This window comes from Pleurodeles waltl, chromosome 4_2 (assembly GCF_031143425.1).
Source record: "Pleurodeles waltl isolate 20211129_DDA chromosome 4_2, aPleWal1.hap1.20221129, whole genome shotgun sequence".
Classification (NCBI taxonomy): domain Eukaryota; kingdom Metazoa; phylum Chordata; class Amphibia; order Caudata; family Salamandridae; genus Pleurodeles; species Pleurodeles waltl.
Window position 1 is genome coordinate 210,389,791 of NC_090443.1, and position 23,984 is coordinate 210,413,774.

At 48.1% G+C, this 23,984-nt stretch overlaps 1 protein-coding gene across 2 annotated transcripts in view; it reads right to left on the reverse strand.

The window, feature by feature from the left end:
* FIRRM (FIGNL1 interacting regulator of recombination and mitosis) overlaps positions 1 to 23,984 on the reverse strand; it is a 1,527,986-nt gene that overhangs the window by 1,434,284 nt on the left and 69,718 nt on the right. For both annotated transcript variants that reach the window (XM_069231089.1, XM_069231088.1), the window contains exon 4: positions 141 to 245. In XM_069231089.1, coding sequence (XP_069087190.1) covers positions 141 to 245 — 105 coding nt within the window. The remainder of the gene's footprint in view (positions 1 to 140; positions 246 to 23,984) is intronic.

The following is a 23,984-nucleotide window of genomic DNA, read 5'->3' on the forward strand; positions in this document are numbered from 1 at the left end:
TACATGTCTTGACATTCTTCTACACAATGATTTTTTAGGCAAATAGTTTACTGTATAGGAAGAATCTTAAACAAGAAATTGATACAACAGGCTCCACCACTGGCTGAAATAAAATCATATTCTCACAGCTATATAATTACCTGTAAAATGGTCCTCAGTGTTTTTTGCAATTCTGCATTTTGGCTTGTCAGTCCAGATGCCTGACTAGATAGTTCGCACAGCAAATCATCAAACAATTTCACAGCCTGTTAAAAAATGTATAGTAAAAATGTGGAAAAGCATGTAAGGAATGAACACGACAAACAAAACAAATATTGTACACTAAAAGGAAGCAATAGTGCCTTAAGGAGGAGTAACGAGTGTCATTTGCCTCAATGGTCTCCTTTGCATATTGGTGAAACTTCATATATTCTAAGAAGACTAGTTAGGTGATGCGTGACAAAAAGACACCACAATATTTCAACTCCTCAATAAATACCAAGTTTTTTTTTTTTTAACTCCTTACATAGTGAAGAAAAGACTGTATTTTTCTGAGAGAAGAGAATAAAGCGCATGATCAAAAATTAAGCAAAACAACTCAGTGAAGAATAAAAAACAAGAACACCTCCTCAAATTAGTTAACAAGGAAAGAACGTAATATAAAACAGTACAAAAACAAAGGAAATTGTATGTAACACTTAAATGTTATAGCAAACACTAACTGGGGTTACAATGGGGAAAAAACAGTACTATCATCCCAGTGAGCAGTTTCTTTCTCACCGACTACCAAGAAGGAGCAGTGCATTAATTTTGGGAACTGGAAAGGTGCAATGCCTAGAGAGGCTGGTTTAGGAATGATTTTAAGGAGGATGCATTTTATAGAGTAAATGTTTGGTTCACTTGCAGTGGAATTACCCAATTCAAAGCAAATGATTTTACTAAAAAAATCCTTATGTGTTCCTATATCCAGGACTGATTCCTCCGAAACGAGTACATAAATTCCAGCAGCATGGGGCTTCCCCAACTCCAGTTCAGGTCCACATAAAATGTCAACTTAAAACGGGTCATTAGGATTTTACAGCTGCATCACTATCTTTTGTGGGTGCAGTTTTTGTTTCTGGGCAGGAAACTATGAGTGACTGTTATTTACCACTACTGCCCCAAGGACACAATATTAAAGCACTCCAATCGGATTGTTTCAGTTAGTCCTTTTGGCGTTTGAATAGCACTGCAACAAGAATAATAAGTCTATACTGTAAACAGTGATCAACTCTTCCATTTTGGCTTGGCCCTGGCAGGGACTGAAGCGCCTCATGAAATCTTGACCGCCGAAAACCCCTCTGACTTTAAGATGGCTTTGAACGGAGGAGTCCTCTCTAACTTTGAACGGTGGGGTCTCTTGCATGTGTGTGACCACTCCCCATGGTAGCCACACAGGATGTGCCCTTGCCTATAGTTGGTCGTTAATATTGTTTGGCTCTCTGAATGTTTCCTTTTTTATTTTTGGGAGCGGGTGAGGGAGGGGGTACCCACACCAACACCTAAATACACACACCAACACAACCTCAACTGGAACCAGGCAGATACTCGTCCTCTCTCTCGCACATCTGTCATGCCACGTCTGTTATGTCCACATCCCTCAAAGTCGCCACTTACAACATTAGAGGCCTTCATAACTCCTCCAAACATCTAAGTATCCTGGGGGAACTCCAAGATCTTCAGGCTCAGATCTGCTTCCTCCAGGAAACTCACCTCTTAAGCACAGACACACGCAGCTTGCACTCCCTAAAATTTCCTATGAAATGCCATGCTTTCGCATGCACCAAATCAGGGGGTACCACAATACTTTTTGCTTACTCTTCTGTATTTGCTGCAAGTAACCATAAGTCTGGGGAGGTGGGCCGATGGATAGCGGTCAATGGCTTCTGGGACGGCGTCGCAATCTGCGTGTCCAACAATGGGCAATAATGTTTTCTGTGCAGCACACTCCAGACAATCGTAGCTGTTGCTGAAGGTCCCCTTATTATTGGAGGAAACTTCAATTTCACCCTTGGCACCACCCAGAACAAATCGCACCAGCCTCACGGGGGAACCCCAGAGCTATATGTAAAGGGGCAAGATTGGCTCACCAACCTCGGCCTCCTAGATGTGTGATGTACCCAGCGCCCCCTTATGGTGGACTACTCCCATTACTCAGCAGCGCACCATACTTACACTTGCATCAACTTACTCCTCCTAGATAACTGTTTAGAACACACAATACTAGTGGAAAACCACACAGTGAACCTTTTACCAAGATCTTAATGTTCTTGCGTTAAGAGGCCAACCATGAACCCTTGAACTAGACAGAGCCGACAAAGCTTAGCCCAGATGGGGGTGCGAATCAACTGGGGGGTGGGGACAAACCTGGCATTCTGAGTCATTAGCAACAAAACAGAGGGTACACCCGCACAACAGCATAGGGTAAACTCCAAGCTTTTTAGACCTTCTACCAATCCCTCTATGCGGGAGACCCAGCCCCCGAAGCTCAACGATGGTGCGTTATTGGTGCGTCTAAAGCACGCAGCTGCAGCCAGGTGTACTTTTATAGAAGAATGCAAAAGTTTAGATCTCGCCAGGTGGAGTAAGTACGGAAGAATCTGTTCTGGCAGTGCTTCAAGTGGGTGGATGTTCAAGGACTTTCACTGAAGACAGAAGCGCTCCCACTTGAGCTTATAAGTTTTGTTTGTTGCCTGGGCTCTTGCCTGTCCCAGTATTTCTCTGCAGAATGCTGGAATGACTAGCGATGCAAACTCATTGTATTCAGGATCCAGGCTGATAAGTGAACCGATGCTGGGTCCGGATGCAGTATCTGGCCCCTATTCATTGTCAACAGGTATGCTGTCACCCTGAGTTGCCAGTGAGGTTGCTCTGAGAGGAGGAGTTCGGTGAACCAGTACTGCCTGGGCCAGCTGGGGGCTATCAAAAGGAGTCTGCAAGGTTCTCTCTTCATTTTGTTTATTATCCTTGGGATCAATGGAATCAGCGGAAAGGCGCAAGCATATACTCCTGACCATTGCATCAAAAATGCATTACCCCCCCATGAACCCTCTTGGGGATGCCAACTTGCAAAGTATAGGCATTTTCTTGTTCGCTTTCGTTGCAAACAGGTTGAGCTTCGGTCTTCCCCATCGCTTAAACAGTTCCTTTGTCCAGCATTGATATAATTCCCATCCGTGGTATGGAATGGTGATTCTGCTTAATGAATCGGCAAGGAGATTGTGTACTCCTGGTACATGGTCTGCTTTTAAGATTATGCAATGTTGACGCGCCCAGTTCCAGATGTCTTGAGCTTGAGTCGATATCGTCTGGAAATGTGTCCCTCCCGAATAAGGACCGAAGAGCCTGTGATTTTGGGAAGAAATGCCTTCAATGCAAAGGCAATAGCCCTGAGTTCAATTTGGTTGATCTGGAGTTTTCTCTCTTCTGTGGCCATTTTCTACTGATCTTCAATTTGTGGAGGTGCGCTCCCCCAACCTTCTAGCGAAGCATCAGTTAATATGAAATCTGGTATCATTTGTAAGAATCCGAGACCCTCCATTAGGTTGAGGGGTTGTGCCCACCATATCATCTCCGATTTCATTGTTGGGGTAATGTGAATAGGGTTGAACGAGCCCTATGTCTTGATCCATTGCTCGTCGAGTTGCTGTTGAAGGGGCCTCATCCGTAAGCGACCATTTGGGACCAAGGGAATGCATGAGGAAATCATATCCATAAACAATTTGTTTATTCGGACAGAAAGAGACTCTCTTTGGGAAAGTTTGGTTGCAAGTTGGAGAATTTTCACCTGTCTGTTCTCGGAGAAAAAGGCTTTGTCCTGTACTGTGTCTGGAATGGGTCCCAAGAAAGTCAACCTTGTTGTTGGTTTCTGCTGTGACTTTTGATAATTTGTTGTGAGGCCCAGTCTGTTGAATAACACAAGGCAGGTAGCTGTTGCTTCCGCTGTCCGTTTTGAAGCCAATCGTCCAAGTACGGGAATACTTGGATCCCCTGTTGCCTGAGATGAGCCGCAACTAGGGGTAACATCTGTGAAAATTCTGGGGGTAGATTGTTGCCTGAAAGGCAATAATCGGAACTGAAAGTGTATTACTGCTATCTGGAAAAATAGGAATCTGCGATGAGCCGGGAGTATTGGTACATGGAAATACGCGTCCTGGAGATCTAATGACGCCACTTAATCTCTGTGATTCAGGAGTTGTAATATGTCCTGTAGGGTCACCATACAAAAAGTTTGCTTCTTTAGAAAACTGTTTAACTTCCGAAGGTCGAGTATTGGACGCCATACTCCTGAGGGCTTCCTGACAAGAAAGAAGCGCAAGTAGAATCCTTTTCCTCTCTGATGTTCTGGAACAGTCCCCATTGCTCCTTTCTTTATCATGCTGGATAATTCCTTTAAAAGTTGTTTCAATCGAGGCCGTGATGGGCCTCAATGTGGGGTGTTTGGGGGTTTCTGAAGAAATTCTAGTGAGTGTCTTCTCAAAATTACATCCGGAACCCACCTGTCGGAAGTTATACTGGACCATTATTGGAGATGATGTAAGTGCGTCCTCCGATCCCATACTGTGTGGAGGCGATTGGTATATATTGGAGATCATGATTTTCTATTGTCTCTGCCCCTTGCAGGTAACTTTCACCTGGGGGGCTGTTTATACGCCGCAGCTGAAAGTTTTCTATACTGCTGCTGTTGTTGTCTGTATTGTTGGCGGTACTGTGGAGCCTGGACATGCCTGTATTGTTGATAACCTGCTCGAAATGAATAATTTCCCTCTTCCTCTAGCCCCTGAAAGGGCTGTTTACGGAACTGCAGGGTACCTAGGGATCTGGCTGTGTCAGTATATGCTTTTATTGACTGTAGGGGGTCATCTATGTGTTTGCCAAACAAAGACTTCCCATCGAATGGCATGTCCAGGATTCTTGTTTGGACCTCCAAACGAAAGGAAGTGGATTTTAACCATCCCTGCCTTCGCAATACTGCAGATCCTGCCAATTGTCTGAAACCTATATTGGAGATGTCTATGGTGTAGTCAATCATCTCTGCTGAGACCCGCTCCCCCTCCTGCAAGATCTTACGTGCTTCCGCTTTAGCATCCTCGAGTAGCAAGTCGATGTACGGTGATATATGTGACCACATTTGGCGGTCATAGAGGTTTAGAATGACCAGTGAATTTGCCGCCTTAACTGTATAGGGCTGCCATCGTAGAAAAACTCTTTCTGATGCTATCCGGTCTACGACCATCTTTGTCCGGAGGCAATGTAATTGGCATAGAAGGTTTTTTTTTTTTAGCATCGCTGTGCAGCCTGCAACACTTCCGAATCTGGTTTTGGCTGATCTATGAAGCAAGATGGTGATTGTCTGGGCCTTAGATTATTTTTTTTCGCCAGATGTGGAATGAGCGGAGGCCAGTGGCTGGGTTCTTCATGGCTTTTAGACCCTCCTGCGAGATAAAATCAACTATAGGTATGGCCCTTACAGTCTTTCTTGCTTGTTCTTTAAAGTCATAAAGAAAACAGTCTGTTTCTTTCGTTAACAATGACAGCACAAATCTTTTAGCTGAACGATCCATCAAATTGTGGAAGCCCCCAATATCCACAGGTGGAGAATCCACTGGTGTTGCCTGTGGTGGAGAGGGAACAAGGTATTCATACCACCCGTCCTGATCAGATATTCTTTCTCTAATTTCGCCGCCTTCTGTGCCGTCATCTTTGAAAGAGTTGCGGCAGCGGTGGAACTTGCGTTATAGGTGTTGCAGGAAGCAAAGATGGGAATCTCTGGTAACAGTCTCGAAGCATACTCTGAAGATTTGTTATAAGAGATGCTGGCATCAGGAGAGATTGTTCCTGTTGAAATTCCTTATGCTCTTGTTGCATTTGTTATGTTTGGTTAGCTGAACCATAATAATCCTGGTACTGCCCATTGTTGTCATCAAAGTCCTGGCATTTCACCCTCAGTTGCGATGGACTACTAGCTGTGCAAAAAGGTCCGTCATTATCAGAGTCGCCATCATCATCCAGGAGGTGAATAGGCAGGTAAGGCAGGACTGTACTTGGAGGGATATAGATAGGCAGAAGTGTCTTATCTGATGATCTGCTTATTAATGGTATGAGACATAGCGGTGGAAATGATCTTTCATATTGTGAAAAGGTGGAATGATGCAGTGTCGACGATTTTTCTGACAAGTGCTGCTTCAGCAACGGTAAAACTAATGTTGACGATGGTTGTGTAATTTCTGTATGTGGAATGGTTGTTGACGGGCCCATCGATGGAGTCGTCGTCAAGGAGACAGCTACCGCCGACGGTTTGGTCGTCAATGGAATTTTTTATCACGAGGTAGACTTCGTCGTCGATGGCCTCGTCGACGAGGTTAGAGCATGTTCACCCTGTGCTGTCGACTGTGTGTGCTGAAGAGGCACTGACATAGGTTGTCAATGGTACCTCAGACGAGCAGCGGCTGATAGCCTTCACTGTTATTATTGCCATCGAGGACAGTGGAGACGATGACATAGTCATAGGCGAACTTGGTGAAGTAAAGATAGGAGTTACCGTTGTGGTCGACAATGCAGTCGATGAGTGTGTCGACTGATTTGTTCGCCATCATTTTTGTCAACGCTGAATCCAATTTCTTTACTTTCAGTGTTGAAGAAGATTGTGAGGCATCTTTCAGAACAGTCTCCTTCAGAAAAGGAGTAGTGGGTAGAGACTTAGGTAAAAGCTCTTTGGAGGTTGAAGGCTGATCTCTGGTACCTCCTCTCTTTGCCAGTGTCAGTATGTTTGGATTATTTACTTACCTTCGCTGTTGGCTCTGAAGAATGTCTTTCTTCAGTCCTCTGCCTCATACTTGAAGTTGTGGCCTGAGAGGAATTATCACGATCATCCTCAGATAAAGGGTATTCCCTGGTCTTAGGTTTCTGAAGCCACAATAACAGTTTACCTTCTCTGTCCTTTAGAGTTTTTTTTAAGAGAAAGTCCAGCAGATTTTTCAGTCTTTTACCGTGTGATCCGGATGCAAACAATAAATACATTTTTTGTGAGGATCTTCGGAGTGAAGTCTTTTCTTCCCATAGGTGTCACAAGGCCTGAAAAGGCTTTTCTATTAAATATGGGACATATCCAGTCGAGTCATAAAAATAATTCACAAAGAAGTATTTTCTTGTGAGAAAAAAAAAAGAGGTAGTTGAGCAGAGCTCAAGGAGACTTCCTTCACACTACGTGCAAAAGATAATCTGAGGGAAACAGCCTCTGTTGGAAGTGTTCTAGAGGGTGCTGGTGTCTGATTGGTCACAGGTCAAGTTTAGTCCTTTATCAAAAAAGGAAGTAGATAGGCTGTTAAACAGAATATGAATTACCATTATAGCCTATAATACTAACAAGTATTGCTTTATAAGGTTACAGTGGAACTCCCACTTTGACGGCGGGGAATATTCAAGCATGTGAATCTATGAAAGATCCAATACTTGAGAAACTGAAGTACCACAACACCCCCACCCGCCCTGAGCGCTAAAACCTTCCCCCTAATAAGTAACCTACCCCAACCCCTACACCCACCCTAAGCCCTTAAAAAAAAAACACTATCTTGACCCTTCCCCCACCTTGCCCTATGAACTAAATTACCCTAAGCGCCCCCCCCCCTCCGCCCCCCACTGATCCGGGCCGTAAAACAAAAAAAAAACAAAAAAAATACCCTGCCCCCACCTTTTCCCCTAAAAACTAAAGTATCCTGACAAACCCCCAGCCCACACCATAAGCCATAAATCCACCCCTACCGCACTAAAAACTACCCACCAACCCGGTCTCAACCCCACTTACCTCACTGCGTCCTCTCCCAATCCTTTCTCCTCTTCTCTCCTCCCTCATCCCGCCCTTTTTTTAACCTTCTCCCACCCCTTTAAAACTAAACAACCCCGCACCCCACCCTAAACAAAAAAATAAATACCTAAACCCCCGCTCCCGACCCCCCCCAAAAAAAAGCCTGATCTCAACCCTCCCGCCGTAAGTCCTTAGTAAGAATACCCATTTCCCCACCCCTAAAAAAATTAACAAAAAAAAAAAATAGCCCGCCTCGAACCCACACCCACCCTAATCCCTTAATCCAACCCCCACCACTGGCCCCAGCCCCACTTACCTCAGCGTGTCCTCTCCTGAACAACGCATGGCTTTTTCTGTGCCCTGACCTTGCATATGAATAGTTCAGCACAAAAGAAAAACAGAAAAAGCCGTGCCTCAAGGACGCATTGTTAAGGACGTTTCCCATTGACACTCTAAATGTCAAGGAAAGATGCTTACAGCCCCACCACCATAGTGGTCACTATAAGCCAGTTCTGGGGCAGCTGGGGCAGGGTGGAAAGACACACTGGAAGCCATTTGCTTCCAGCGCGTCTACCAGGAAGGAGGTTAAGTTTGACCTCCGGGTGGGGGGGATCGCTCTGAAGGAGGCATCAAGGGAAAGGAAAGGGTTTTCCTTTCCCTCGATGTCCCTTTGAGCATTCCTGTTTTCTGAACGCGAGGCGATCGGGCAGCAGGAATGGCCACTAGACATCAGGGAATTAGTGTGTGTGTATGTTTTTATTGCGTGGGAGAGCGACCCCTTGGGCAAGGGTCACTCTCCTTTGGGGGGCAATGTATTTTCCGCCATTTCTGCCCCATCAGCCTTATTTTTAGGGGGCAGAAAGCCACTAGAACCAAGGGATTTTTTTTTTTTAGATTTTTTTTTGATGGGTGGGGGGAGGGGCGGCCCCCCTTGGTCAAGGGTCGCCCCCAAGGGGCAAAAAGCCCTATTGGGCAGTTTTGCCCCCCTTGGGGGCAGATCGGCCTATTTTTTTTAACACCCATCTGCCCCCGGGGGGTGGGGGGGCGAATCCACTTAGAGCCAGGGATCATGTGTGTGCTGTGTGTGTGGGGGGGGGGGGCCCTAGGGCAAGGGTCGCCCCCCCAAAGGGGGCAAAATATTCTATGGCATTTCTGCCTCCCTTGGGGAAGATTGGCCTATTTTTTTTTTTTTTTTAAGGCCCATCTGCCCCCAAGCAGAGAACACTAGACACGAGGGAACATTTTAAAATGGTTGGTGGCGGGGTGTTTGTCAACTGGCGAAGTATTTGCATTTATGATAACAGTTTATTTCACCTTTTTTGTTCTAGTTCAATGCTTTTGCTTTCCTTGCTGTGGCTTGTTGCAGTTTTGGCAGTGGTTGTCCTGCTATTTGCGTAGTTGCATGTTTTAGGTAAGTAAATAAATTTACTCCAAAGGAGTATTGTAGCCATGCATGAATTACATGTTTGTAGGTGGTGTACTGAATGCAGGATTGTGTGTGAAAGTTTCCTTAGATTTATGCACAATGACTACTGTGTTGTGTTATGTCTAATTTGCCTTTTTTCCCCTCTTTTTAGTGGGATATCATTGGTGATTGCTGTGGCTGTGCAGAGTAGTTGCTGATGAGTCGAGCTTTTTCAGGCAAGTGAGCGGTATAGTTTTTGAGTTTAGAACTCTGAATGATAAAGCTACACTTTATTTGTTACTTATCTTACACAGTGCGGGTTGTTGGTGGTGCATTTGTCCAGTTAATTTTTGTGGGAAGGATCATGGCTAGTCGTAGGGTGACCGCTCAGCAGGTTGTTGGTGTGCTTTTTGAGTCGTCTTCTGACCACGATTATGAGACTGACTCTGCATCTGAGGCAGTGGAGTAAGTGCAAGATTCTGGAAGTTAATTTTCTGTCAGAGAGGAATCATCTGATAATGAAGCCACTCTCAGTGCTGACGAAGGACCTGTTTTAGAGGAGGACACTGATGTGCCAATAATGCAGCAGCCAGCGGCTGAAAGGCTTCTGTGAGAAAGTAGCTTCTTTCTAGCCTTGTTACCCCCACTTTTGGCCTGTTTGTGAGTGTATGTCAGGGTGTTTTCACTGTCTCACTGGGATCCTGCTAGCCAGGGCCCAGTGCTCATAGTGAAAACCCTATGTTTCCAGTATGTTTGTTATGTGTCACTGGGACCCTGCTAGCCAGGACCCCAGTGCTCATAAGTTTGTGACCTATATGGATGTGTTCCCTGTGTGATGCCTGTCTCACTGAGGCTCTGCTAACCAGAACCTCAGTGGTTATGCTCTCTCTGTGCAAACTGTCACTAACAGGCTAGTGACCAATTTCACCAATTCATATTGGCATACTGGAACACCCTTATAATTCCCTAGTATATGGTACTGAGGTACCCAGGGTATTGGGGTTCCAGGAGATCCCTATGGGCTGCAGCATTTCTTTTGCCACCCATAGGGAGCGCTGACAATTCTTACACAGGCCTGCCACTGCAGCCTGAGTGAAATAACGCCCACGTTATTTCACAGCCATTTACCATGCACTTAAGTAACTTATAAGTCACCTATATGTCTAACCTTTACCTGGTAAAGGTTGGGTGCTAAGTTACTTAGTGTGTGGGCACCCTGGCACTAGCCAAGGTGACACCATATTGTTCAGGGCAAATTCCCCGGACTTTGTGAGTGCGGGGACACCATTACACGCGTGCACTATACATAGGTCACTACCTATGTATAGCTTCACAATGGTAACTCCGAACATGGCCATGTAACATGTCTAAGATCATGGAATTGCCCCCCCAATGCCATCCTGGTATTGGGGAGACAATCCCATGATCCCCCGGGTCTCTAGCACAGACCTGGGTACTGCCAAACTGCCTTTTCTGGGGTTTCACTGCAGCTGCTGCTGCTGCCAACCCCTCAGACAGGTTTCTGCCCCCCTGGGGTCCAGCCAGGCTTGGCCCAGGAAGGCAGGACAAAGGACTTCCTCAGAGAGAGGGTGTTACACCCTCTCTCTTTGGAAAAAGGTATCAGGGCTGGGGAGGAGTAGCCTCCCCCAGCCTCTGGAAATGCTTTGATGGGCACAGATGGTGCCCATCTCTGCATAAGCCAGTCTACACCGGTTCAGGGATCCCCCAGCCCTGCTCTGGCACGAAACTGGACAAAGGAAAGGGGAGTGACCACTCCCCTGACCTGCACCTCCCCTGGGAGGTGCCCAGAGCCCCTCCAGTGTGCTCCAGACCTCTGCCATCTTGGAAACAGAGGTGCTGCTGGCACACTGGACTGCTCTGAGTAGCCAGGGCCAGCAAGTGACATCAGAGACTCCTTCTGATAGGCTCCTCCAGGTGTTGTAGCCTATCCTCTCTCCTAGGTAGCCAAATCTCCTTTTCTGGCTATTTAGGGTCTCTGCTTTGGGGAATTCTTTAGATAACGAATGCAAGAGCTCATCAGAGTTCCTCTGCATCTCTCTCTTCACCTTCTGCCAAAGAATCGACTGCTGACCGCGCTGGAAGCCTGCAACACTGCAACAAAGTAGCAAAGACGACTACTGCGACCTTGTAACGCTGATCCTGCCGCCTTCTCGACTGTTTTCCTGGTGGTGCATGCTGTGGGGGTAGTCTGCCTCCTCTCTGCACTAGAAGCACTGAAGAAATCTCCCGTGGGTCGATGGAATCTTCCCCCTGCAACCGCAGGCACCAAAGAACTGCATCACCGGTCCTCTGGGTCTCCTTTCAGCACGACGAGCGAGGTCCCTTGAACTCAGCAACTCTGTCCAAGTGACTCCCACAGTCCAGTGACTCTTCAGTCCAAGTTTGGTGGAGGTAAGTCCTTGCCTCCCCACGCTAGACTGCATTGCTGGGAACCGCGTGTTTTGCAGCTACTCCGGCTCCTGTGCACTCTTCCAGGATTTCCTTTGTGCACAGCCAAGCCTGGGTCCCCGGCACTCTAACCTGCAGTTCACAACCTCCTGAGTTGTCCTCTGGCGTCGTGGGACCCTCTTTCGTGACTTCGGGTGAGCTCCGGTTCACTCCACTTCGTAGTGCCTGTTCCGGCGCTTCTGCGGGTGCTGCTTGCTTCTGAGTGGGCTCCTTGTCTTGCTGGACGCCCCCTCGGTCTCCTCACGCAATTGGCGACATCCTGGTCCCTCCTGGGCCACAGCAGCATCCAAAAACCCTAACCGCGACCCTTGCAGCTAGCAAGGCTTGTTTGCGGTCTTTCTGCACGGAAACACTTCTGCGCGACTCTTCACGATGTGGGACATCCATCCTCCAAAGGGGAAGTTTCTAGCCCTTGTCGTTCTTGCAGAATCCACAGCTTCTACCATCTGGTGGCAGCTTCTTTGCACCCACAGCTGGCATTTCCTGGGCATCGGCCCACTCCCGACTTGATCGTGACTCTTGGACTTGGTCCCCTTGTTCCACAGGTACCCTCGTCAGGAAATCCATCGTTGTTGCATTGCTGGTGTTGCTGTTTCTTGCAGAATTCCCCTATCACGACTTCTGTGCTCTTTGGGGAACTTAGGTGCACTTGGCACCCACTTTTCAGGGTCTTGGGGTGGGCTATTTTTCTAACCCTCACTGTTTTCTTACAGTCCCAGCGACCCTCTACGAGGTCACATAGGTTTGGGGTCCATTCATGGTTCGCATTCCACTTCTAGAGTATATGGTTTGTGTTGCCCCTATCCCTATGTGCCCCCAATTGCATCCTATTGTGACTATACATTGTTTGCACTGTTTTCTATTGCTATTACTGCATATTTTGGTATTGTGTACATATATCTTGTGTATATTTGCTATCCTCATACTGAGGGTACTCACTGAGATACTTTTGGCATATTGTCATAAAAATAAAGTACCTTTATTTTTAGTATATCTGTGTATTGCGTTTTCTTATGATATTGTGCACTAGTGGTACTAGTGGCTGTAGGAGCTTCACTCGTCTCCTAGTTCAGCCTAAGCTGCTCTGCTAAGCTACCTTTTCTATCAGCCTAAGCTGCTAGACACCCCTCTACACTAATAAGGGATACCTGGACCTGGTGCAAGGTGTAAGTACCCCTTGGTACCCACTACAAGCCAGGCCAGCCTCCTACAGCTTCCCATTGGAAGACTTGACATGTGGGTTGCACCAAACATGGAGCAGCCACAGTTGCCTACGTTTACTGGTTTTCCAGGGTGTCGAGTTAATAGGGAAAACTTTTTGCCTGTCAACTTTTTGGAGTTGTTTATGGACAATATATTTTTGGAAGAGCTTGTTGAGCAGACTAATTTGTATGCAGAGCAGTATTTGAGGGACAACGCTGCCAGACTTAGGCCCCACTCTAGAGCTAGCCAGTGGATTCCCACAAATCTGGAAGACTTGAAAAAGTTATTGGGTTTAACCTTTTTGATGGGGCTGATAAGAAAGCCATCACTGTCTTCATATTGATCTACTAGTCCCTTGATGGCAACTGCTATATTTCCTGCAATCATGAGTCGTAACCGGTATGAGCTTCTTCTTCGGATGTTGCATTTTGTAGATAAAGCTTTAGCCTTGCCACGAGATCACCCCGATTCTGACCGTCTTTTTAAGATTAGACCTGTCCTTGATCATTTGGTAGATCGGTTTTCAGAGATCTATGTTCCAGGCAAAGAAATATCTATAGATGAGTCTTTGGTCCTCTTCAAGGGTCGTTTGGTTTATAGGTAGTACATTCCTAGCAAGAGGGCAGGGTAATTAAGATGTATATGTTGTCTGAAAGTAGTACAGGATATGTTTATAATTTCCAGGTCTACACTGGTAGGGATTCCTCCCCCCATCCCCCCCCCCCCCCCCCCCCGGTTGTCCACCCACTTTTGGAATTAGTGAGAAAATTGCGTGGGAACTTGGTAGACGACTGTTTAACAAAGGTCACCATTTATATATAGGTAATTTCTACACTGGAGTTCAGTTGTTCAGAGTGGACACTGTTGCTTGTGACACAATCCGCTCTAATCGGAAAGGCTATCCAAGAGAGCTTGTCTGTAAAAAAAAAAAAAAAAAAAAAACTTGAGAAGAACGAGTTACTTACCTTCGGTAACGACTTTTCTGGTGGATACATTAGCTACCTGTGGATTCCTCACCTAATGAATACTCCCATGGCGCCAGCATTCGACGGAAATCTTCTTACTAGTCTCTGCACGTCGACGAGGACGTCACTCTAGCCCACGCGACGCCGTCTGACGTCATACAGGCAATAAGAGGTCCTCGACGACGTGCCGACGTCAGTACCAATCATTTTTTACGTGCATGAGAACAACCAGGCAATGCAATGAAAGAGCAAGGCAACATCCCATTACATTGTAAAAATACACAACATTACATGAATAACTGTAAATCTTTTATATATATATATATAACTCTCTCTTTTTAAAATATATATATACACATCAAGTATATACACAAAGATATATACATATATACATATATATAAATATAATATATACAACATCTATTGCACCCTCAAAGACCAAGAGGAGCGTACTCAAGGATTACTTGGTAAGACCAGAAAGGCAACGGGGAGGCGGGTGGGACCGTGAGGAATCCACAGGTAGCTAATGTATCCACCAGAAAAGTCGTTACCGAAGGTAAGTAACTCGTTCTTCTGATGGATACAACTACCTGTGGATTCCTCACCTAATGAATAGAGTCCCAAAGCAGTACCACGCCCGGCGGTGGGTGCCTAAATGGTCAAACCAAGAAATCCTGCAGCACTGACCGTGCAAAATGGCCGTCCCTTCTAACCTCAGAATCCAAACAGTAATGTTTTGCAAAAGTGTGAAGGGACGACCAAGTTGCGGCCTTGCAGATGTCGACCAAAGGAACACCTCTGGCCAAGGCCGAAGTGGCCGACTTAGCTCTGGTGGAATGAGCTCTAATGCCCTCAGGAGGATCCTTCTTTGCCAAAGAGTAACAGATTTTAATGCAAAGAACAACCCACCTGGATAGTGTTCTCTTGTGGACTGCCTTTCCTCTCCTCTTGCCCACGTATCCAATAAACAGCTGATCCTCCAGCCTGAAATCCTTTGTTCTATCAATAAAGAAGCTCAACGCCCTCTTTGGGTCCAGACGGTGCAGTCTTTCTTCCTCTTTGGAAGGATGAGGCGGAGGATAGAACGTGGACAAAGTAATTGCCTGAGCCAAATGGAAAGGTGAAACAACCTTCGGGAGGAAAGCAGCCTTGGTCCTCAACACCACCTTATCCCCATAAAAAGTTGTATAAGGGGGCTTTACTGATAAGGCCTGCAACTCACTCACTCTCCTTGCTGATGTTATAGCTATCAGGAAGACTGTTTTTAAAACCAAATACCTTAAGGGGCAAGAATGCATAGGTTCAAAAGGGGACCCCATAAGGAAAGTCAGGACCAAGGACAAATCCCATTGCGGCATAACGAATGGCTTTGGAGGATATTTATTTAGAAGACCTTTCAAGAATCTGATAACAATAGGGGATTTAAATAAAGATGGTTGGTCTGGAAGACATATGAAGGCTGACAAGGCCGATAAATAACCCTTAATGGTAGCCACTGCACAACCTTTCTACGCTAGAGACAGAGCAAAAGACAAAACGTCCGATAGATGAGCATGCAAAGGATCAATCTGCCTCTCTCCACACCACGCAACAAATTTAGACCATCTATTAGCGTAGATAGATTTAGTGGAGTGTCGCCTGGCCGCTAATATAACTTCCACTACTTCAGGCGGGAGAGAGAAGGAACTCAGGTTGCCCCGTTCAATCTCCAGGCATGTAGGTGCAGACTCTGGAGGTTGGGGTGTAGAACCTGCCCCTGCGACTGCGAGAGGAGGTCTGCCCTGAAAGGGAGACGGAGCGGAGGGCACATTGAGAGTTGGAGAAGGTCGGAGTACCATACCCTCCTTGGCCAATCCGGAGCTATTAGGATGACTAGAGCCCGGTCCTGGCGAATCTTCCTCAATACTCGAGGAATCAAGGGTATGGGAGGAAACGCGTAAAGCAACTGGCCGCACCAGGTTATTTGAAACGCGTCCCCCAACGCTCCCTGCATCGGATACTGGAGGCTGCAGAATAACGGACAATGCGCGTTCTCTCGAGTGGCAAACAGATCTACCAGAGGAAACCCCCACCTCTGGAAGATTAAACGGACTTGATCTGGATGGAGACGCCACTCGTGGTCTGCCGAGAATTGGCGACTGAGACTGTCCGCACGCACATTCAAGACTCCGGCCAGATGGTTTGCTATCAAGCAAATCTGATGGTCCTTTGCCCAGGACCATAGTCGAAGAGCTTCTCTGCAGAGAAGGTACGACCCCACTCCTCCCTGCTTGTTTATGTACCACATCGTGGTAGTATTGTCCGTTAGGACCTGTACCGACTAACCACGAAGGGAAGGGAGGAAGGCCTTGAGAGCCAGACGTACAGCCCGTAACTCTAACAGATTGATGTGAAACATCTGTTCCTCTGGAGACCAAAGACCTTTGATCTCCAGATCCCCCAGATGAGCTCCCCACCCTAGAGTGGAAGCATCCGTTATGACTGTGGCCACTGGTGGCGACTGCTGGAACGGCTTTCCTTGTGAAAGATTGTTGCTTGCAATCCACCACTTCAAATCCACAGCAGCATCTCTGGAGATCTTGACAGTACTCTCTAGATCCCCTTTGTGTTGAGACCACTGCCTTCGGAGGCACCACTGAAGAGCCCTCATGTGCCAGCGAGCATGCGTGACCAACAGAATGCAGGAGGCAAACAGACCGAGCAGACGAAGGACCTTGAGGACTGGAACTACCGCTCCATTTCGAAACATTGGAACCAAATCCTGAATATCTTGAATCCGCTGAGGCAGAGGAAAGGCCCGACCCAATGTTGTATCCAGTACTGCCCCTATGAACAGGAGGCGCTGAGAGGGCTCTAGGTGAGATTTGGGCTCGTTCACCGAAAAACCCAGGTCGAACAACAACTGGGTTGTTGACTGCAGATGATGCGACACAAGCTCCGGGGACTTGGCTTTGATCAACCAGTCGTCCAAGTAAGGGAATACCGCAACCACCGACATCACCTTCGTGAAGACTCGAGGTGCTGAAGTAAGACCAAACGGAAGGACCGCAAACTGATAGTGCTGCGATCCCACCACAAACCGGAGATACTTCCTGTGTGACTTGAGTATCGGGATATGAAAGTAAGCATCCTGCAAGTCGACAGACACCATCCAGTCTTCCTTGTTCAACGCCAAAAGCACCTGTGCTAGGGTCAGCATCTTGAACTTTTCCTGCTTGAGGAACCAATTCAAGATCCTCAGGTCCAGGATTGGTCTCAAACGACCATCCTTCTTGGGAATCAGGAAATACCTTGAGTAACATCCTCGACCCCTTTCCTGCTCTGGGACCAACTCCACCGCGCCCTTTGAAAGGAGGGCTTGTACCTCCTGTTCTAGCAACAGGAGGTGTTCTTCTGAACAATAAGAAGGGCGGGGCGGGAACTCCCGAAAGGGAAGGGTGTAGCCTTTTCCCACAATACTGAGAACCCAAGTGTCCGTTGTAACAGTCTTCCATTTGGTGAGAAAATGCTGTAATCGTCCCCCTACAGGAGAGGAGTGAGTGGGAAATGGTGGAAGCCTAAGGCTGCTTCCCCTGCTGCACCCCGCCAGAGGATGAGGAAGAGGCAGAGTGCTGCTGAGAGGCTCCTCTGGTGCGGACCCTACCTCTCCCTCTAAAAGATCTATAGGGATGGGAAGAGGCAGGTTGCTGATATCTTCCCCGAAAGGAAGAGGAGGAAGAGCCACGCCCAAATCCACGAAACCTCCTGAAAAATCTGGAAGAGGCCGTGGAAGAAGGAGCTTGGAGCCCTAACGACTTAGCCGTGGCCCTGCTCTCCTTAAAACGTTCCAAGGCCGAATCAGCCTTGGCTCCAAACAGTTTGTCCCCATCAAACGGGAGATCCAACAATGTGGACTGTACATCCGCAGAAAAGCCCGAGTTACGGAGCCAGGCCTGCCTCCTTGCCACCACAGTTGTGCCCATTGCTCTGGCTACCGAGTCGGTCGTATCCAGTCCCGTCTGGATAATCTGGGTCGCAGCAGCCTGGGCATTTGAAACAACATCCAAAAGACCCTGGGGAAGCTCTGTAAATGATGAGGAAATGTCATCCATCAGAGCATGAATATACCTCCCCAGGATACAGGTTGCGTTGGTGGCCTTCAACGCCAGACTGCAGGACGAAAAAATCTTCTTGGACTGCGCCTCTAGTTTCTTTGAATCTCTGTCCCCAGGCACCGTCGGGAAAGAACCAGGCGCTGACTTGGATGAACAGGAGGCCTGCACCACCAAGCTCTCCGGCGTAGGGTGCCTAGACAGAAAACCAGGGTCAGTCGGAGCCGCCCGATACCTCCTGGCCACGGCTCTGTGAACTGCTGGGGAAGATGCCGGCCTCTTCCACACCTCTAACACCGGATCCAGCAGAGCATCATTAAATGGCAAAAGAGGCTCCGCCGCAGCTGAGGCCGGATGTAGCACCTCTGTTAGAAGGTTTTGTTTAGCCTCCACCACCGGCAAAGGCAGGTCCAAAAAACTAGCTGCCTTCCGTACCACTGCGTGAAAGGAAGCAGCCTCCTCAGTATATTCTCCCGGGGACGAAAGATCCCACTCAGGGGAAGTGTCCAGCCCACTGGCCGACTCCAGACCACGCAGCCCATCACCCGAGTCCTCTAGCTCTCCTTCCTCCAGGGCTCGTTGGTACTCCTGCTCCTCTAATACACGGAGAGCACGTCTCCTCGAATGAAGCCGTTGTTCAATACGCGGAGTCGACAATGCCTCCGCCGAAGTCAAAGATCGGCACCGATCTTCAGAAGCCACCGACGCCGCGTCCGGCGCCACAGGTAACTTCGGCGCCGACGAAAGAGCAGTCGAAGCAGATGGACCCACCGGAGTCACAGGCCGAAATCCCGACGTCGACGGGATGGAAATCCCTGGGGCCAATCCCTCTGAAGCCACCGGAGCGGCCACCGGCGCCGACACTGGCGCCGAGCCCACGTTCCCAAAAGGGAGAAAGGGCACAAAGGGTGCCGGCCGAAGAGGCGCAGGATCACCCAATGAAAAGGCCAAAGGCCCAGCCGGAGCACCCCCTGGAGCCATCTGTTGGAAGATGGCATACATCGCATTCAAGAATGCGGAACTATCGGCTCCAGGGGTGGGAAAAGCCGGATACTGGGGTGCCTGTCTCGGAGGCGACCCCGACGCCGGCCTCGACGTCTGCAACGCCGGAGAAAACACCTGAGGCTCCAATACCTCAATCACCGACGCCTGTCCAGGTGAAGTTGGAGACGCCGGAGAGGGCAACGGCGTCGAAGGATGCGGCGTAACCGTGGGACTGATCTCCCATGTCCTTCGGCGCCGATCCGAAGACCTGGAACGAGTCGCCTTCGAATGACGCCGAGATTCTCTACGGCGCCGAGATTCTCTACGGCGCCGGGAGTCTCGATGGCGCCGATGTCTTGGTGAAGAAGACTTCTTGTGATGCTTCTCCTTCGATTTCGCCATAAACAGCTTCGCCTCACGTTCCTTGAGGGCCTTTGGATTCATGTGCTGGCATGAATCACAAGTCGAGACGTCGTGGTCGGAGCTCAAACACCAAAGGCAATCGGAATGAGGATCCGTCACCGACATCTTGCCTCCACACTCACGACAAGGCTTGAATCCAGACTTTCTCTGCGACATTATTACCACAGCGAAAGACTACGCAGCAAAAATACACTGTAACCACAAAAGTAACAGTTGCTCCCTCGAAGATAACCGTTTCGAATGCACGGAAAAAAGGGAACTGACGTCGGCACGTCGTCGAGGACCTCTTATTGCCTGTATGACGTCAGACGGCGTCGCGTGGGCTAGAGTGACGTCCTCGTCGACGTGCAGAGACTAGTAAGAAGATTTCCGTCGAATGCTGGCGCCATGGGAGTATTCATTAGGTGAGGAATCCACAGGTAGTTGTATCCATCAGAATGGACAGTGCAGTGCCTTGCGAAATGATGAGCTGCTAGCTCTGAAATTTGTATACAGGAGGGATGTGTTCATGATGAGAATACTTCACCTGTGCCTGTTTGGGGTCAAGTTGCTGGAGTGCGCAATCCTGTGTGCATTTTAGACTATAATAAGCACATGGGTGGTGTTGATAGAGTAGATCAGACATTGGAACCTTACACTGCTGCTCGTAAGTCTTATGTTTGGTTTAAGAAATTAGCGGTTGACCTGTTCCACTTGGCAACTTTTAATGCTTTTGTTATGTTCAAGGATAGTTCTCCAGAGTCAAGTATGACATTTGTGAAATTTCAGGAGTCTATCATAGAGAGCCTTGCTGTGCTGGAACAGGTAAGAGTTCCTAGAGAAGCAGTGGTGGAGGATGTGGCTAGATTGAAAGATCGTCACTTTGCTGAGCACATTCCTCCCACAGCCCAAAAAAACGTTCCTGCTAAGAGATGAAGTGTCTGTGCTCGAAGAGTTATCAGCAAGGAGAATAGGATGTACTGCACTGATTGTCCATCAAAGCCTGGGCTGTGTGTGGGTGGCTGTTTCAGGAGCTACCACTCACAGAAGAATGAATGGGAAATACCGTGAGCGTAAACTGATGTTTTATGTTTCCATATGTTCAGTTTCACTGTTGGCGCTACTGTCATGTATTCAGTTAGAGCTTTTCTGTTTGTAGTTTTGTACGTATTTATAATTAGTGGTTTCTTTGTTGTTTAAAAAACAAAAAAAAGTGATGGTGGTGTGCGTGGGGTGGCGCTTGGCTGGCAGTGTGCGTGAGGTGGCACTTGGCTGGCAGTGTGCGTGGGGTGGCGCTTGGCTGGCAGTGTGAGTGGGGTGGCGCTTGGCTGGCAGTGTGAGTGGGGTGGCGCTTTGTAGGAGGCTGGCGTGGTTTGTAGTGTGTACCTTGGGTACTTACACCTTATACCAGGTCCAGTTATCCCTTGTTAGTGAAATGTAGTAGTGTTCTAGCAGCTTAGGCTGATAGAGGTAGCTATAGCAGAGCAGCTTAGGCTGAACTAGGAGACATGCAAAGCTCCTGCAATACCACTTATAGTTACACAGTTCTTATACACAAGTAAAGATAATACTAAGTGTTACCAAAAATAAAGGTATTATACACTAGACACCAAAATTAGATAAGTCAATAGTTATAGAAAACTGCAAACAATAGGAAATGCTATAGAATGCAATGGACGAAAATAGGTCTAGGGGCAACACAAACCATATACTAAGAAAGTGGAATGCAAATCACAAATTCCCTCCTAGACAAGTATAGTGTGTGCAGAATCGCTGGGAGAGTAAGAATACAGTAAAAGGTACATATATTACCCCACGCCAGAGCCCAGAAAAGCAGGAGTAAAGTATTGCAAGTTTCCTTAGGACACACTACACCTTGTGGTTGGGATTTTGCAGCAGCCAACCAAGTCTGCAAAGAACAACTGCTGGATTCTTGGACCTGAAGACCTGCAAAAGAAGGGGACAAAGTCCAGAAGTCGAAAGAAGTTCCAGCAAGGACAGGAGCCCATGCCAACCCAGAAGAGGGTGCAAAAGAAGAGTCCACGGTTTGTCGAAGACTGCAGAAATGCACCCTAGGAAGACCCCAGCGGGTTCCTGCGTGATGCAAAAGATGTCCCACAGAGTGAAGATCGTTGCAGACGTGATTTCGCGTTGGAAGGCGCCAACAAGCCTTGGCTACGACAAAAGTGCGTTTTGCATCAAAATGGCGGTGGATGGACACAGACGGGACCTGGGGGCCTCAACTCTGTGTGAGGAGGAAGAGGGGGCTCTCAGCATTTAGAGAGCCCTCAGGATGCCAGCCAGTACCGCCGGATGTCGCAGGACACTGGGACAAAGGAGCTGCAAAATGCGGTTGATGGAGCACAACAAAGGAAGGTCCCACGCCGTCGGAGAACAACTCAGCGAGTTGAGCGTCGCATGATGGAGTGCTGGAGACCTGGGCCAGGCTGTGCACGAAGGAATTTTGCAAAGAGTGCACAGAGGCCTCAGGAGGTGAAGAAGATGAGGTACACAGGGCTACCATTGCTCTCAGGGAAGGCATGGTCTTACCTCCTCCCAAGTGCGTAAGCAAGACCTCAGGACAGTCTATGTCGATGATGTCCACCCTCTGTGTCCTTAGGAGCACGCTCGTTGCTGTGAGAGGTGTCCCAGGGTACTGGTCGTCGTCTTGGAAGGTGCCTGCTTGGAGAAGGGGAGTGACTCCGTCACTCCACTGGAGATTTCTTCGGTCCTTCTGGTGCACACAGTGGAAACTGTTGCAGTTGCTGACTTGGAACTGGGGCTGCTGAAGAAAAGTGTCTCTTGTAGACACTTTGTTGCAGTTACAGCATTTCTTGGAGCAGGCTGTGGTTGATCCGAGGTCAGAAGAGTCTGAAGTTGTTGCAGAGGATTCCTGAAGGAAACTTGTAAGCACAATCTGAAGAGAACCCACAGGAGAGATCCTAAATAACCCTGAGAGGGGAATTGGCTGCCTTATCAGCTAAGGACCTATCAGGACGGGTCTCTGACGTCACCTGCTAGCACTGGCCACTCAGAGGCCACCTGAGTGCCCCCACACCTTGCAAAGCAAGATGGTTGAAGTCTGTGACACACTGGAGGAGCACTGGACGCCACCCCTAGGGTGGTGATGGACAGGGGAGTGGTCACTCCCCTTTCCTTTGTTCAGTTTCGCACCAGAGATGGGGTCCCTGAACCGGTGTAGACTGGTTTATGCAAGGAGAGCACCAACTGTGCTCTTCAAAGCATTTTCAGAGGCTGGGGAAGGCTATCCTTCCCCAGCCTGTAACACCTATTTCCAAAGGGAGAAGGTGTAACACCCTGCTCTCAGAGGAAATGCTTTGTTCTGCCTTCCTGGGCCTGGGCTGCCCAGACCCCATGAAGGCAGGACCCTGTCTGTGAGGTGGCAGCAGCTGTAGCTGCAGTGCAAGCCTCAGAGAGCTGGTTTGGCAGTATTGGCTCCCCAATACCAGATTTGGAATGGGGGGAAAATTCCATGATCTTAGACGTTACATGGCCATATTCGGAGTTACCATCATGAAGCTACATATAGGTATTGACCTATATGCAGTGCACGCATGTAATGGTGTCCCTGCACTCACAAATTCCAGCGAAATGGCCCTGAACTATGTGGGGGAACCTCTGCTAATGCAAGGGTGCCCTAACAGTAACTTTGCACCTAGACTTCAGCAAGTGAAGGTGAGACATATAGGTGACTTATAAGTTACTTAAGTGCAGTGAAAATGGCTGTGAAATAACGTGTGTTATGTCACGCAGGCTGCAATGGCAGGCCTGTGCAAGGGTTTGTCTGAGTTCCCTATGGGTGGCAAAAGAAATGCTGCAGCCCATATGGATCTCCTGGAACCCCAATGTCCTGGGTACCTAGGTACCATATACTAAGGGGGGTCCAGTATGCCAATTGAGATTGGTAAATGAAGTCACTGGCCTACTGTGACAAATTTTAAAAAGGAGAGAGCATAAGCACTGAGGTTCTGGTTAGCAGAGCCTCAGTGACACAGTTAGGCACTACACAGGCATACACATTAGGCCATAAATTATGAGCACTGGGGTCCTGACCAGCAGGATCCCAGCAAGACAGGCAAAAACATACTGACATACAGGTAAAAACGGGGGTAACATGCCAAGGAAGATGGTACTTTTACAAGCTTGGCTGGCGACGTAAATATTGACTTGCTGTTGGCTACTGCAAAGCACTGCCAGGCAAACGCCAGTCCACACACTCCCATCAGCTGGTGTGTTTGCTGCATCAGGCATGAGGGCGTATGTAAGTGATGGGCCCTTGAGTGGCGCTGTCTGTCGATGTGAGTGTTGTAATGTGCTGAGCCCGTGGCTGGCGGCGTGAATGGTCTTGTTCGTGTCATGTATGAAAGGTGTGTGAATGGACTGTAAAGCGGTTGGTGCCTTGTTGTGGCTTTACAGCTCAGGAGCTGCGAGTCATTGGTTCCGTTTTTTGGCCTTTCAGTTATTAACAGTGCATTTCATTTTTGTGAAATCTCTCGTTAATAAAATGTTATCTACTGAATCATCACTCACCCTTGCGCCAAATCCAACCAGTATGAGGGCTAAAAATAACAAAACCTGCTGTAATCAGGCGTCGCAGTACACTCGTGACACACTAGGTGTCT